At 36.5% G+C, this 12,600-nt stretch overlaps 1 protein-coding gene across 8 annotated transcripts in view; it reads right to left on the minus strand.

Annotated features, from left to right (window-relative positions):
• Window positions 1–502: 502 nt before the first annotated feature.
• The window catches only part of Tut7 (terminal uridylyl transferase 7), a 79,563-nt gene continuing 67,465 nt past the window's right edge, over window positions 503–12,600 (minus strand). For 4 of the 8 annotated variants that reach the window (XM_070033680.1, XM_070033683.1, XM_070033681.1 and 1 more), the window contains exons 26-29: window positions 10,779–11,104; window positions 7,100–7,173; window positions 6,756–6,819; window positions 503–1,535 (exon numbers count right to left, since the gene is read on the minus strand). In XM_070033680.1, coding sequence (XP_069889781.1) covers window positions 1,468–1,535; window positions 6,756–6,819; window positions 7,100–7,173; window positions 10,779–11,104 — 532 coding nt within the window. In that variant the 3' untranslated portion in view covers window positions 503–1,467. Of the gene's footprint in view, window positions 1,536–2,891; window positions 2,975–6,755; window positions 6,820–7,099; window positions 7,174–10,778; window positions 11,105–12,600 lie in introns of all 8 variants that reach the window. The other 4 variants (XR_011374287.1, XM_070033686.1, XM_070033684.1 and 1 more) reach the window with 4 other exon arrangements.

Raw genomic sequence — 12,600 nt, forward strand, 5'->3', positions numbered from 1 at the left:
GGCCCAGAGTTCAAGCCCCATGACCAAACAAACAAAAAAACCTACAAAGAAACAAAAATCAGGCTTGTCTCCTATTTATCTTCTGCTACAATTCCAGAAGACAACAAAATAGCTTTTCAAGGAAAGGGTAACCAGAATTATAAGTCTCATTACTTCCATGAGTGAGGCTCTGAAAAATGCCAGCAGCAGCTGAGGAAAGTCACAGAGAATAGGGTCAGTTCATATTGTGCAATTCATGGTTTTGTGTTCAAACTGTGACAATCACTAATTTTATTTTTCAACATAACTTTCACAGGGAACACTTTGCATCCCTTCAATTGGTGTCTTTTCTACTTGCTTTCCTAGTGCCTGGCTGAGGCAGATTATAAAACAATATGGCTAATCACATGTCAAAGAGAACCTCCCATTAGACTAAGGATAAAATCTGCACTGTTCTAACCCTCTTCATTTATATTCCTAATAAAATTTAAGACTCTCATTACAAAGTAAATGTAGATAAAACTACTGGTTGAAAGTTTGATTTTATTTCAAAATGATAAATAAACCGAGGCATAGTTCTGATCATGTAGTATTTCAGAAAAGCTTGTGGAAGTTAAGAGAAACAGTTCCAAGAGGGCTCTAGTTAAGACCCAGAATGATACCAACCTAGTTATGATTGGCAGAGATGGCCTGTATTGTCATCAGAAGTTTTGAAAAGCTCTCCACCTTAATTTCTGAATATTATAAAAAGTAAAAAGCACTTTTTCTTCTATCATTTTTCTCTTGAAAATGCTTTTTACTGGCAAACAGGACTACTTATTTTCCTGACTTCATTTTTTTATGAGTATAGTAGAGTTCTATGTCAATTGACTTACAATTAGCAAGAGAAACATCCAGAGATGTCTCTGTGGCAGTGGGCCCCACTTAGGGTGCACAGAGATACACATTTGCGTTGCCACCATTTCTACAAAGAGAATAAAATCATTTACAGATCTTAAGTACAGCAGTAGCAGTTCACATATAGTTCATATGTTTCCATACAAGGATTCAGTAAACAACAATAAATATAACTTCCCCTCTTCAAAACAAAACAACAAAAAAAGGGATTCATAGGGGAAATAAAAGGTTGATTTACTTGGAATTTATCAGCACACCCTTTTTAGTATGCTTTGAAAAAATTTAAAACATTGTGAAGCTGTATTCATTGAATACTAGCCCATAGTTACATTTTTCTTTTAACTTGGCATAAGTACATACACCGTGGCTTTCTATTAAAATCTGTAAATCTCTGGGGATTGATGGTAGGTGAGATTATATTAAAATTTTTTTCCTCATTAACAATTTCATTAAATTAAAAAAAATCCAACATTTCCCTTGAATGTTAAGTTGAAGCCTGATCTACGCTGCTAAGTCCTGTGAAATGAACCTAATTTTCCATGTGGATAGGGATGCCTGAGTGGCCATTTAGAGCGCTGCATTTTCCTTCCCTCATGATTCCTGCTGGGTCCTCTTCGCGGAGGCTTTTCCCTGAGTCATGTATTTACTGGAAAGGCTACCTAGAGGAGAAAATGAAACAAAACAAAACCCAATGTAAATGAAACAAGCCTTAGTCTATCAAAACAACCACAAAATTCCTTTATAATTATTTACAGAAACTTGCCACTCTAAAAATAGTCACTTGTTCTAAACAAAGTAGGAAGATTTTAAAAAGCACATTGTATATGATTAAACTATGCTTACTCATGCCTCTTTTTTTTTTCTTTTTCTTTTTCTCTTTGTTGGTTGTGGGGCTTGAACTCTGGGTCTGGGCGCTGTCCCTCAGCTTTTCAGCTTAAGGCGAGCGCTCTACTGCTTGAGCCACAGTGCCACTTCCGTTTTTTTGGTGGTTTATTGGAGATAGGAGTCTCACGGACTTTTCCTGCCTGGGCTGGCTTTGAACCTCAATCCTCAGACCTCAGCCTCCTGAGTAGCTAGGATTACAGGCGTGAGCCACCAGTGTGCAGCTCTTACTCATGCCTTTCTAAATTCAGACAAGTTGCTAGAGTGATACTGTTCTAAATATATCTAAATGTTCACTATTACTACGTTGATGTGGAGGACTGATGAACATAACTTTGTTAAACCCTTCTTTGTATAGATCAGTGTCCTTATTTGCAACCTAGCAGACAGAATAAATTACAGAGAGCTCATGGCCAAGAATAAGTATTACCCATCATTATTATGCAGTTATGAAGCTTTAAATGGTAAAAGTGTAGAACTTATTGGTATAAAGGAAAAAAATCGGTATAAAGGAAAAAAAAATTATTATTCTTACAAGTAAAGGACAGGAATGAGGATTACTAATTAAACCATATCACAGGGTAGTTACAATTACAGAGTATGAATAAATTGTTCAACAACACAGAAGTTATATAGTGAAAGTTAAATTACATTTCAAACCAATGGAGGGGGCTACTCAATAACTAGTGTTATGTTAAATATTAAATTTGTGATGGGGAGAAAGTTCTTTCTTCAAACCATACCATACCTTACTTATTTTCAAGTAATTTTCTGGTTAAATGTTAAGTATAAAAATTCAAAATGTAAGCAGTAGTAATTATCTATAAAATTGTGATAATTATTTCCTAAGCACATAACTAAAGGACTCCTAATCAACAGATAATTAAGAAAAACATAAACAATATAGGAGAGAGGAAAAATGGCATGAATGTATGTAAAATGTACTTAGCATTACCAGAGTTAAGAAAAAGCGAATGAGAGCAACACCAAAATATTTCCAGTCATTGGATTTGTGAAAATTAAAAAATTTTAAAGGTAAGAAGTTCTAAGGATATATGGCAATAACTCACATAAATGCTGGTGAGAGCTACAATTGTGCAGGCCAGTAACAGGGTAATTTGATAGTATCTTACCCACATGTCCACATGTTATCACCAATAAAATCTCACATGTGTTCAGTACAAGAGGAGTCTCTCCCTTCAGTACAAGAAGAGGCCTTATAACAGAAAATAACCAGACAAAACTTAAATGCTCATGTATTGGTTAGTGGAAATATAAAATACCTTGTATTCTGATGGCAGAATACTGTAAAAATAATTTATAGTAAAACATACATACAAACTTAAAATTTTTGGTAATTAGAAATGAAAAAGGTTGTAGAATATTATATTTAATAACATGCCATAAAATCTAGCATATGTATTTACACATGTATATAACATATACATATACACACAGAGAACATGCTTCTGAGTGTTCTGAGGGATTCAGGGGAGAGAGCAAAAGAAATATGCAACTATGCATGAAGATGGCATTAAGTATCTCAAAGAAAGCTACTGGTCAATAGGAGGTTACGGGGAGAGATAAAGAAAGCAGTAGAGACTGCTATTCTTTTTAAAATACAATATATACACTATGAAATACCATAGTTAAACCCTTTGGTGCAATTGATACCCACTAAAGAAAATAAAGAATGACAGGAAAGTAAAACAGGCTGTTATGGGAGTAAATACTAAAGGAAAGGGGTAGGACTAATGAAACTGATGCAGAAGGATGAGTAAGATGGAAGTAGTTTATTTGAATGTACAAAAATACAACAAACCAGTAGAAATTGTTTTAAGAAGGGAGAGGAGAAATGAGGAAAAGAAATAAGAGAGTTTGAATTTGATTGGGATATATTATATACATGTTTGGAAATGTCACAATAAACTCTTCCTTGAGTATAATTAATGTATTCTAATCTACCACATACTTGAGGAGATTAATTTATTGCAAAGGGTAAAATTTTGCCAATTACAAATGTTTTGTTTTGGTATAAAATAGCATATATTATAATCAGTTTTTGCCTGTAGTAAATTAGTGATGCTTTATGGTAGAGTTCTACTTTCAAGACCAATGCTGGTACCTTACAGATTTGACAATACTCAGAAATAATGTTAAGTGCAATCACTGCCCCCGTGAGCCTTTTTTTTTGTCTGTAGTGGGGCTTGAACTCAGCCTGGGAGCTGTCCCTCAGCTCTTCAGCTCAAGGCAAGCTCACTACCACTTGAGACACAGAGCCACTTCTGGTTTTCTCGTGGTTTATTGGAGATAAGAGTCTCATGGACTTTCCTGCCCTGGCTGGCTTTGAACCATGATCCTCAGATCTCAGCCTCCTGAGTAGCTAGGATTACAGGCGTGAGCCACTGGCGCCCAGCTTGAGCCTTTTTTTTTTTTTTTTTTTTTTTTGAGTTCGGTCGTGGGGCCTGAACTCTGGGCCTGAGCGCTGTCCCTCAGCTCAAGGCTCAAGGCTAGCGCTCTACCACTTGAGCCACAGCGCCACTTCCGGCTTTTTTCTTTTTGCTTATGTGGTGCTGAGGAATGGAACCCAGGGCCTCTGGCATGCAAAGCAAGCGCTTTACCGCTGAGTCACCTTCCCAGCCCTTGGTGCTTATCTTTGAAGTACTGTTCCAAGTGCCTTTCATAAATTTTCTAACATTCATACCTGTTACGTATTACCCTCTTTTTATAGTTGAGGAAATGAAATGAAGACAGGTGCCTGGTAAAGAGGTTTCTCAACATCCCAAAGCCAGAACTCACACTCCTATAATGTGATTATAGCACTGATGTTCTTTTTTTTTTTTTTTTGTCGGCCATGGGGCTTGAACTCTGGGCCTGGACGCTGTCCCTCAGCTCTTTAGCTCAAAGCGAGCGCTCTACCACTTGAGCTACAGTGCCACTTCCGGTTTTCTGGTGGTTTATTGGAGGTAGGAGTCTCATGGTCTCTCCTGCCCAGGCTGGCTTTGAACCGCGATCCTCATATCTCAGCCTCCTGAGTAGCTAGGATTACAGGCGTGAGCCACCAGCGCCCAGCAGCACTGATGTTCTTAAACACTGATCCCTTTATGTGCTATCCAATGAAAATATTTGGCAATATTTGCTCAGGGCCAAATATGTAAAAACATTGTTTTTTGGTATCTCTTTTGATTTTCAAAGTCTCAGAGGATCTATGGGAAAAAATCTTTCACTAGTGATATCTGTTTCCTTTCCTCTGGTAAAGTCACTCCTACAGTTTACTGGATTGTGATTTAGCTTCCATTTCTTCTAATCAATCAACCTTCCTCTAGGTGGGCTCTACCACCTAAAGGATCCTGGATCTGGGGGGTCACTCAGCAGAACTCTTATTAACTTTATGTAGCCCACTGAGAACTATTAAAAACATTCCTAACAAATACTTGCCCTGATGTTTTAAGGTGAGGGAACCAATTAGGATTGGGGTTAGGGTTAAGACTTCAATTACTCCTTTCTTATCTTTCATGTACATCATTTTCCTTTTGAGTCTGACCTACATACCAATCTCAACCCTCATGTCTTTCAATTTTGAACTGCAAAGAAATTCTATGTTATTTTAATATTTCCTTAGTCATTAAAACAAAAGAACACCATATTTTAAATGCCTAATTCCATTTAGATCATGACATATACTTGAGAAAATTAAGCTTGGTATTGACAAATCTAAATCTGAAGAAATTCAAAGTAGAGATAAAGCAGAGATAAGAGCCCTGGAGCATTCTGAGTCTCCCAAGGTGCAATAACATGAATCCATGGGCTAGAAAAATATTCAACATCCCTAGTGGGTAACTCACAGCTATCTTAAACCTGTGATTGTAAAACTGACTTCAAATTCTTCCCACAAATCTTCTGTCTTCCTCACTAACACAGACCTTTGTTCTTTCAAATATCATAGTGTCATCCAACTCATTTCATCTCATACTTTAACCCAATTCATGAGCAGATCTTGTTGGTGCTACCTTCAGAATACACAGAACCTAATATTACCAATTCTCACTACCTCAGTCTCTTATAGTTTCTTAATCTCCACCCTAGTCTTCATACAGCAGCCATAGCTTATCTTTTAAAACAGATGTCACTTATCACTCCTAGGCTCAATGTGCTCAGCTTTTTATCTCATTTAGAGAAAAATATTCCAATCCCTCAACTGCTAAAGAAGCTTCAGAATCCAGATCCATTCACTCTCTGATATAGACTCCTAACTCTCCCTCCCCATCTCACAACATTCTTGCCATAGGGCCTTAGTAATGTGGGGGAACAAGAACGGTTTTTAAGTCTGCACATAATGGTCTAACTCCTATTTCCTCTTGGTCTATCTGTTTCTTTTGATTGTTTGCTTCTCCTTCCCAATCCTTGCTTTCTATTGTTTTAGTCATCTTCTGCCACATGACTGCTCCTTTTTAATACTTGTTTATGATTTATCTTTATTGTATAATAAAAATAATAAATGAGAAGGGGCTTTGCCAATTCACTGCAATTTATCCAGTGCTGAGGCTAGTAAAAAAGGGGAGGGGCGATCAATATATACAGTGAAAGATTAATACATGAAATAGCTGAGAGGTAAAGAATGGAGGAGTTCAGACTCTTTCCTTACTTTAGAGCATGGCAAACAATCTCCAGGCAAGCACATTGCTTGCAAGACAGCAGAAATTTCAAAGCAAAAACCAAAAGTATAGGACAGATATACACAGAGTTAAGGATACAGTTCTTACTCAGGATCACGTGGGACATCTGAAAACAGCATAGGCCTGGGCTTATGTACTGAAGAGTCAGACTTAGGAAATGAAGATGGAGTAGGGGATTGTTATTTTAAAAGGTCTCCAGATGTCCCATTTCTGTTTAAATGGTTTGTCAAAGAAAAAGTCTCAAAGGCATGTGGTAAATTTTGCAGAAATAGAGTAACACATATTTGGTTTTGGTTCTCATTGTTTTTAAAAACCACATACCTGACTGGGGACTCAAAAATATAGATGTTTTTTGTTTCTTTTTGTCTTCATGTAAAAGCACTACCTAAAAAATGAAACAAGACTAGTTTACAAAATCAAAAGAAAGAGCATTCATTGGAAACAGCCTCAAAATGGAAACCAAAGAGAGGTGAAATAAGGCACATGAGCAGCAAGATTTTCAATTAGTTGGAAAGACACCAAGGCCCAGGAAGCCTCACCACATAGTACAATCCAAGGCACTGCAGGAGGGACAAGTGAGAGTTAGAAGGAAGGAGCATTCTAGTAATGCTGGTTGAATAATCAGAACAGACAGACTACCTTCTTAATTTTTAAGCTTTGTTTACCTGACCAAATGTACCAGGTGATGTCAAAGGGGTAGACGAAGGGGATCCAAACACACAATCTGACTTAGACACACCTAAGAAAGAAAGCAGCACTTTTTGTTTCTACTTTAAAAAGAAAGAATGGCTTTGTCTTCAAACTTTCTCAGATTTTCTGGAGATGTGACAGAACCCCCACTCAGTATACTGTGTGGATGAAATAACACATTTGAAAAAATGAGGAGGAATGCCATAAACGTTTGAACAGGAAGAAGCTGGATATTTTTCACTGCTGTCAAAGGGAACTCTCTTCTCTCTTCTTGTCTCACTTTTATGACATGATGACTGTTTATTATTACAATATGGAAGAAACAAGGTTTCTAGCTGAGGGCTTTCCCTCAGGTTTGTTAATCCTTCTGCTTCCAGGATGGTCCATTTCATTTCTGTGCCTAGTTAGGCTGAGAATAATTGCCCTGCATTCATAAACACCTTAAAACTTGCTCCTACAAAGAAGAAATACATCAAAGTTGAAGAAACCTCACTGTTTGGTTTACTGAGGAATACTTGGATCGATGACTACCTCTTATTTTACAGATCTCAACTTCTGATAAACTGTAGGCTACAAAAACTAATTTTGGTAAAATTATCTAAAATCTTATCTAAAACTGTTTATTTTCCTCTCTTATAAACTGAGAATATTAACACCACTAGATTTAATGGGCCTATTAAATGACATTATACATTTACTGGAGTAAAAATAGTGCTTGATACGTAATAAATGTTCAGTGAATGTTAATGCTTCATTATTTTAATTTCCTTATGTTTTCCTCTTACAAAAGAAAAGAATTTATTTTAGTGTGAGCAAAGTTTTGAATTCCTTATGGATGGGCAATAATTTAGCCTATTTGAGGTAATCAAAGCTATACCATTCATACTCATTTCAGCTCGATTTAAAAACTAATGGTCTAAATAATTTTTTTAATCCAGTAGTATTTATTTAATAAAATATCTTAGACAAATAACATTCATAAAATTCTGACATCCTTTACTTGAACTCCCCAGAATAAACGTTATTTTATAATTGAATTTTCCCTCAGAACTTTGAAAAATATTTAGTTTTGTATTTTTTCTAACTTAAATTTTATTGTAAAGTGATATACAGAGGGGCTAGTTACATAAATCAGGTAATGAGCATATTTCTCTTTCAACAGAAAGATTTTCTTCCACTTTTCCTCTCCTGGCTCCCTACCGCCTCAAGTTGTAAGGATCATTTCCAACATAGTGTCTAGTGAGTGTCAGTGATGAATTGGTTCACCCTTTGTTCCATCATTTCTGATTCTCCTTCTCCTCTCCAAATTAATAAACATATATAAGACAAACGGTACAGAAATAATAAACAGTGACATCAGGGAATAAACCAAGGGGGAAAAAAGAAAGAAAAAAGAAGTAACAGAAACAGTACAAAAAATTTTAAATAATCACCTTCATAAAACCCTTTAAAAAATAAATATAGGAGATCTGAAACTCTGTCTTAAAATTTAAGATACACTGTATTACTGAATATGATAGAATAAAGTGGAAGAGCAGTACAGTGATCCCTCACCTGCTGTGGGAGTACCTTCCGGAGAACCCTGCCGTAGTGAAAATCTGTGAAGTAGCAGTGTTACATAGTTGTCCCTTGCTATATCATGGTTCACTTATTGAGATGTTGTGGATTTTCACCTATTGTGGGGCAGGGGATTGGGGGTCCTCTGGAATGTAACTCCCACAATAGGTGAGGGATCACTATTTACATATTGTTAAAAAAAACAAAAGCATGATACAGTGAAGCTGCAATAGGTGAACTGCAATATAGTTAGCATATTAAAAAAATTTACTATTAGTGGCCTGGCACCAGTGGCTCACACCTCTAATCCTAGGTTGAGATTTGAGGACTGTGGTGTGAAGCTAGCCCAGGCTGAAAAGTCCTTGTGAAACTCTTATCTCCAATTAAAATACTCAAAAATCAGAAGTAGAACTGTGACTCAAAACGGTAGAGCACAAGCCTTGAGCAAAAATTGCATAGGAATACTGCCCAGGCCCTGAGTTCTGAATTCAAGCCCCGTAACCAACTCAAAAATATATATTATTTTTTAGTTTATAAAGGTATTAAAGTATTTTAAAAGTATAAAGCAGTCTTGTTCTAATTCTGCAGATAAACATACACAATTAAGAATAAAAACAATCAAATTTTATCCACTAGCACAGGTTTCCCCTGAAATGCAAAGTGAGAGTATATATAAATTGCTTTAAAATCATTATTTATTATACACGCTCAAGGTATACTTATTATTTTTTTAAATTATTATTATTATTTTTTGCCAGTCATGGGGCTTGAACTCTGGGCCTGGGTGCTGTCCCTCAGCTCTTCAGCTCAAGGCTAGCACTCTACCACTTGAGCCACAGCACTACTTCTGGCTTTTTTCTGCTTATGTGGTGCTGAGGAATTGAACCCAGGGCCTCATGCATGCAAGGCAAGCACTCTACCACTGAGCCACCTTCCCAGCCCCAGGTATACTTATTTTTAAGAGTCTGGAGAGAGCTGGATGTGGTGGTACACTTCTGTAATCCCAGCCCTTGGGAGACAGACTTGGGAGGACTGTTACTAGAGGCCATCCTGGGAAATACATTATTGAGGCCTTAACTAAAACATAAACTACAAGTGAACAGACTGGTAGCATAGTTCAACTGACAGCAACTTGTCTAGCAAAGGAAAGATTGTAAGTTTAATTCCTAGCACTCCCCACAAATAAGGTATATACATGGAAATGGACACACAATGAATTCAGCCACCAACTCAAAGGGGCAAGATTTATGGGTGATCTGTTTTTTATGTGAGAAGATTTCATTATGTTGCCCAGGTTGGTCTCAAACTCTAGGGCTTAAATGTTCTTCCTGTATCAGCCTCCCAAATAAGTGCATACCATTACACCTATCACAGATACGTGCATGATTGTAAATGGATGACTACTACTTTTGTTTCCTCCTAAAGATGGCCATGTTAACTTGTAAGCTCTGAAGATAAAATCCTCCATAATTCTCCTCTACAAGTATAACCTTAACAGTGAAGCATATTTCCTTCTATTCCTTTTTCAATGCATGTACCTAAAGACATATAAAAAAAACAATGTGTGGCTAACCTATATACAGTATGGTGTCTTGAGATAATTTTGGCTACTGCCTCAGGAAACCTCTAACCTGAGCTTGTTTTATAAATTCTGGGGATGACCAAACTTTCACTTAATATCTTAGAAAAACCCATCACATTACTTTATTAAGACTAAATCTTAGGAACATGTATTTAAGACCTGAAGAAGAAGAAGAAAAAAAAAGACCTGAAGAAGATAAAAAAGGTCACTAGTGCACTAATGGCTGGCAGTCTGTGCCTCTAGTTATGCTTTTTTGCTAGTTAAGTAGAAATATCCATGTTGGCTCTGAACCTTGATCCTAAGATCTCAGCTTCTTAGGAGTGTGCTACTGGTACCCAGTGAAAATTTGCTTTCTTAAAACACAACTTATTTCTTAAAAAAATTATACATGTGTGTGTATACAAATATATGTGTGTATGTATGTATGTATATATATATATATATATATAAATAAAATGGAAAGAATTCTAAAAATAATTTTTTCCCCTTGACATCTTAGTATAAGCATCACTTACCTGAAGAGCCTTTAAACTGTGGGCATTCCTTTTTAATGTGCCCTTCTCTTCCACAAATAAAACAACGTTTTTCTCTTAAGTCTTTATCATCTTGTCTCTTCCATTTTTCCACTGATGGCCTGACAATCTTCTCCCTCCCAAGGTCAACAGCTGCCCTCATAGGCTTGGCTTTCTGAGCTGTGCACTGCATCAGTTTATCTTCTTTTGTTGATACCTCCCTTTCTGTGTACTTGTTTTGAATTTCTTTGTCTTCTTTGCTTCTTTTTTCTTTGTTGTCAGGGTGTCTTTGGTTTAGGGCATCTTCCTGATCACGTCGTCGTCTCACTCTATAGAAGATGTAATAATACTTGTAGTAAGGAAAGTTTAAACAAAAAATATCAAGATAGCACCAGCATGTGGAGATAACCAGGAAAAGAGAGTAAACAAGGAAATAAAGGAATAAATGCTACGTTTTCCCCATTAAGAATTTACAGTCAGCCCTCAATATCCATAGGGGCTTGGTTCCAGAACCCTTTTTGGAAACCAAAATCAATAAATGATTAAGTTCTTTATATAAAAAAAGAGTATGATGTTTCCATAACCTGATACATTCTAGATTAACTACAATACTATGAAATGTAGGTAATACCTATATAAACAAGTCTGCATTGTTCAGTATACAGGTAGTATTTACTTTTCAAAATAATTTTGATTTGCAGTTGGTTCAATCCATTGATATGGAATCTGTGGATATGGAGTAACAAATGTCCCTATGGAGTTCAAGATGTAGTTTTTGTTGTTTTCATTTTCCAAGTTACTCTAGTGCTACAAACACAGTTTCACAATTAGTATTGCTCTGGTTAAATTTCTTTTTTGATCCGATGCAATGAAACTCAAATCATCTTTGTAAGGATTTCTGGAACTGTCTTTCTGGCACATTGGCATTTCTTACTATGCAGTGGAAACTAAGGTAGGAAACTTTAAATTCATAAGGAATAATGATCAAGGGGAGATTTATCTTCTTAAAATGTTAAAATCATTTTTACCTTACTCAATATGATTACTATTATTTGAATTTAAAAACACTACTAAGAAAGAACTCAATCCCTGATACCATCTGATTTTCAGTGTGTTTTTAAATTAAGAATATTATTGTCCAAAAAAAAATCCCGTAAGTACCACCTGAAATCACACTATATCTCTATCAAACAATAAAACTCGTTCCCTTGCCTCTGACAAACACTACCAGGAAAAAGCAAAACGCTCAAATTATGTATTTCTTTTTTCTTTGTCGATCATGGAGCTTGAACTCTAGGCTTGGGCGCTGTCCCTCAGCTTTCAGCTCAAGGCAAATGCTCTACCACTTGAACCACAGCAATTTCTGGTTTTCTGAGTGGTTTATTAGAGATAAGAGTCTCATGGAGTTTCCTGCCCGAGCTGGCTTTGAACCACAATCCTCAGATCTCAGCCTCCTGAGTAGCTAGGATTACAGGTGTGAGCTACCTGTGCCTGGCTGTATTTCTTTTTTGAAAGTTTTTTTTTTTTTTTGGTCGGTCGTGGGGCTTGAACTCTGGGCTGGGCGCTGTCCCTCAGCTCTTCAGCTCAAGGCGAGCGCTCTACCACTTGAGCTACAGCGCCACTTCCAAGTTTTTTTTTTTTTTTTTTTTTTTTTTTTAAAGAGTTAAGTCTTGTGCAAATGAAGAGTCCTATATTACAATAAATGGCCAATGAGTACAAATTCCAATAAGTCATACCCCAGTCACTTTACATTAGATATAGTTGAGGCCCTGGGGAACTCACTTGACTATTTACTGACTAAAAAAAATGAACTTCTATTGCTCTG

The sequence above is a fragment of the Dipodomys merriami genome, unplaced genomic scaffold (genome assembly GCF_024711535.1).
Source record: "Dipodomys merriami isolate MVZ:Mamm:240054 unplaced genomic scaffold, mDipMer1.0.p SCAF_22, whole genome shotgun sequence".
Lineage (NCBI taxonomy): Eukaryota > Metazoa > Chordata > Mammalia > Rodentia > Heteromyidae > Dipodomys > Dipodomys merriami.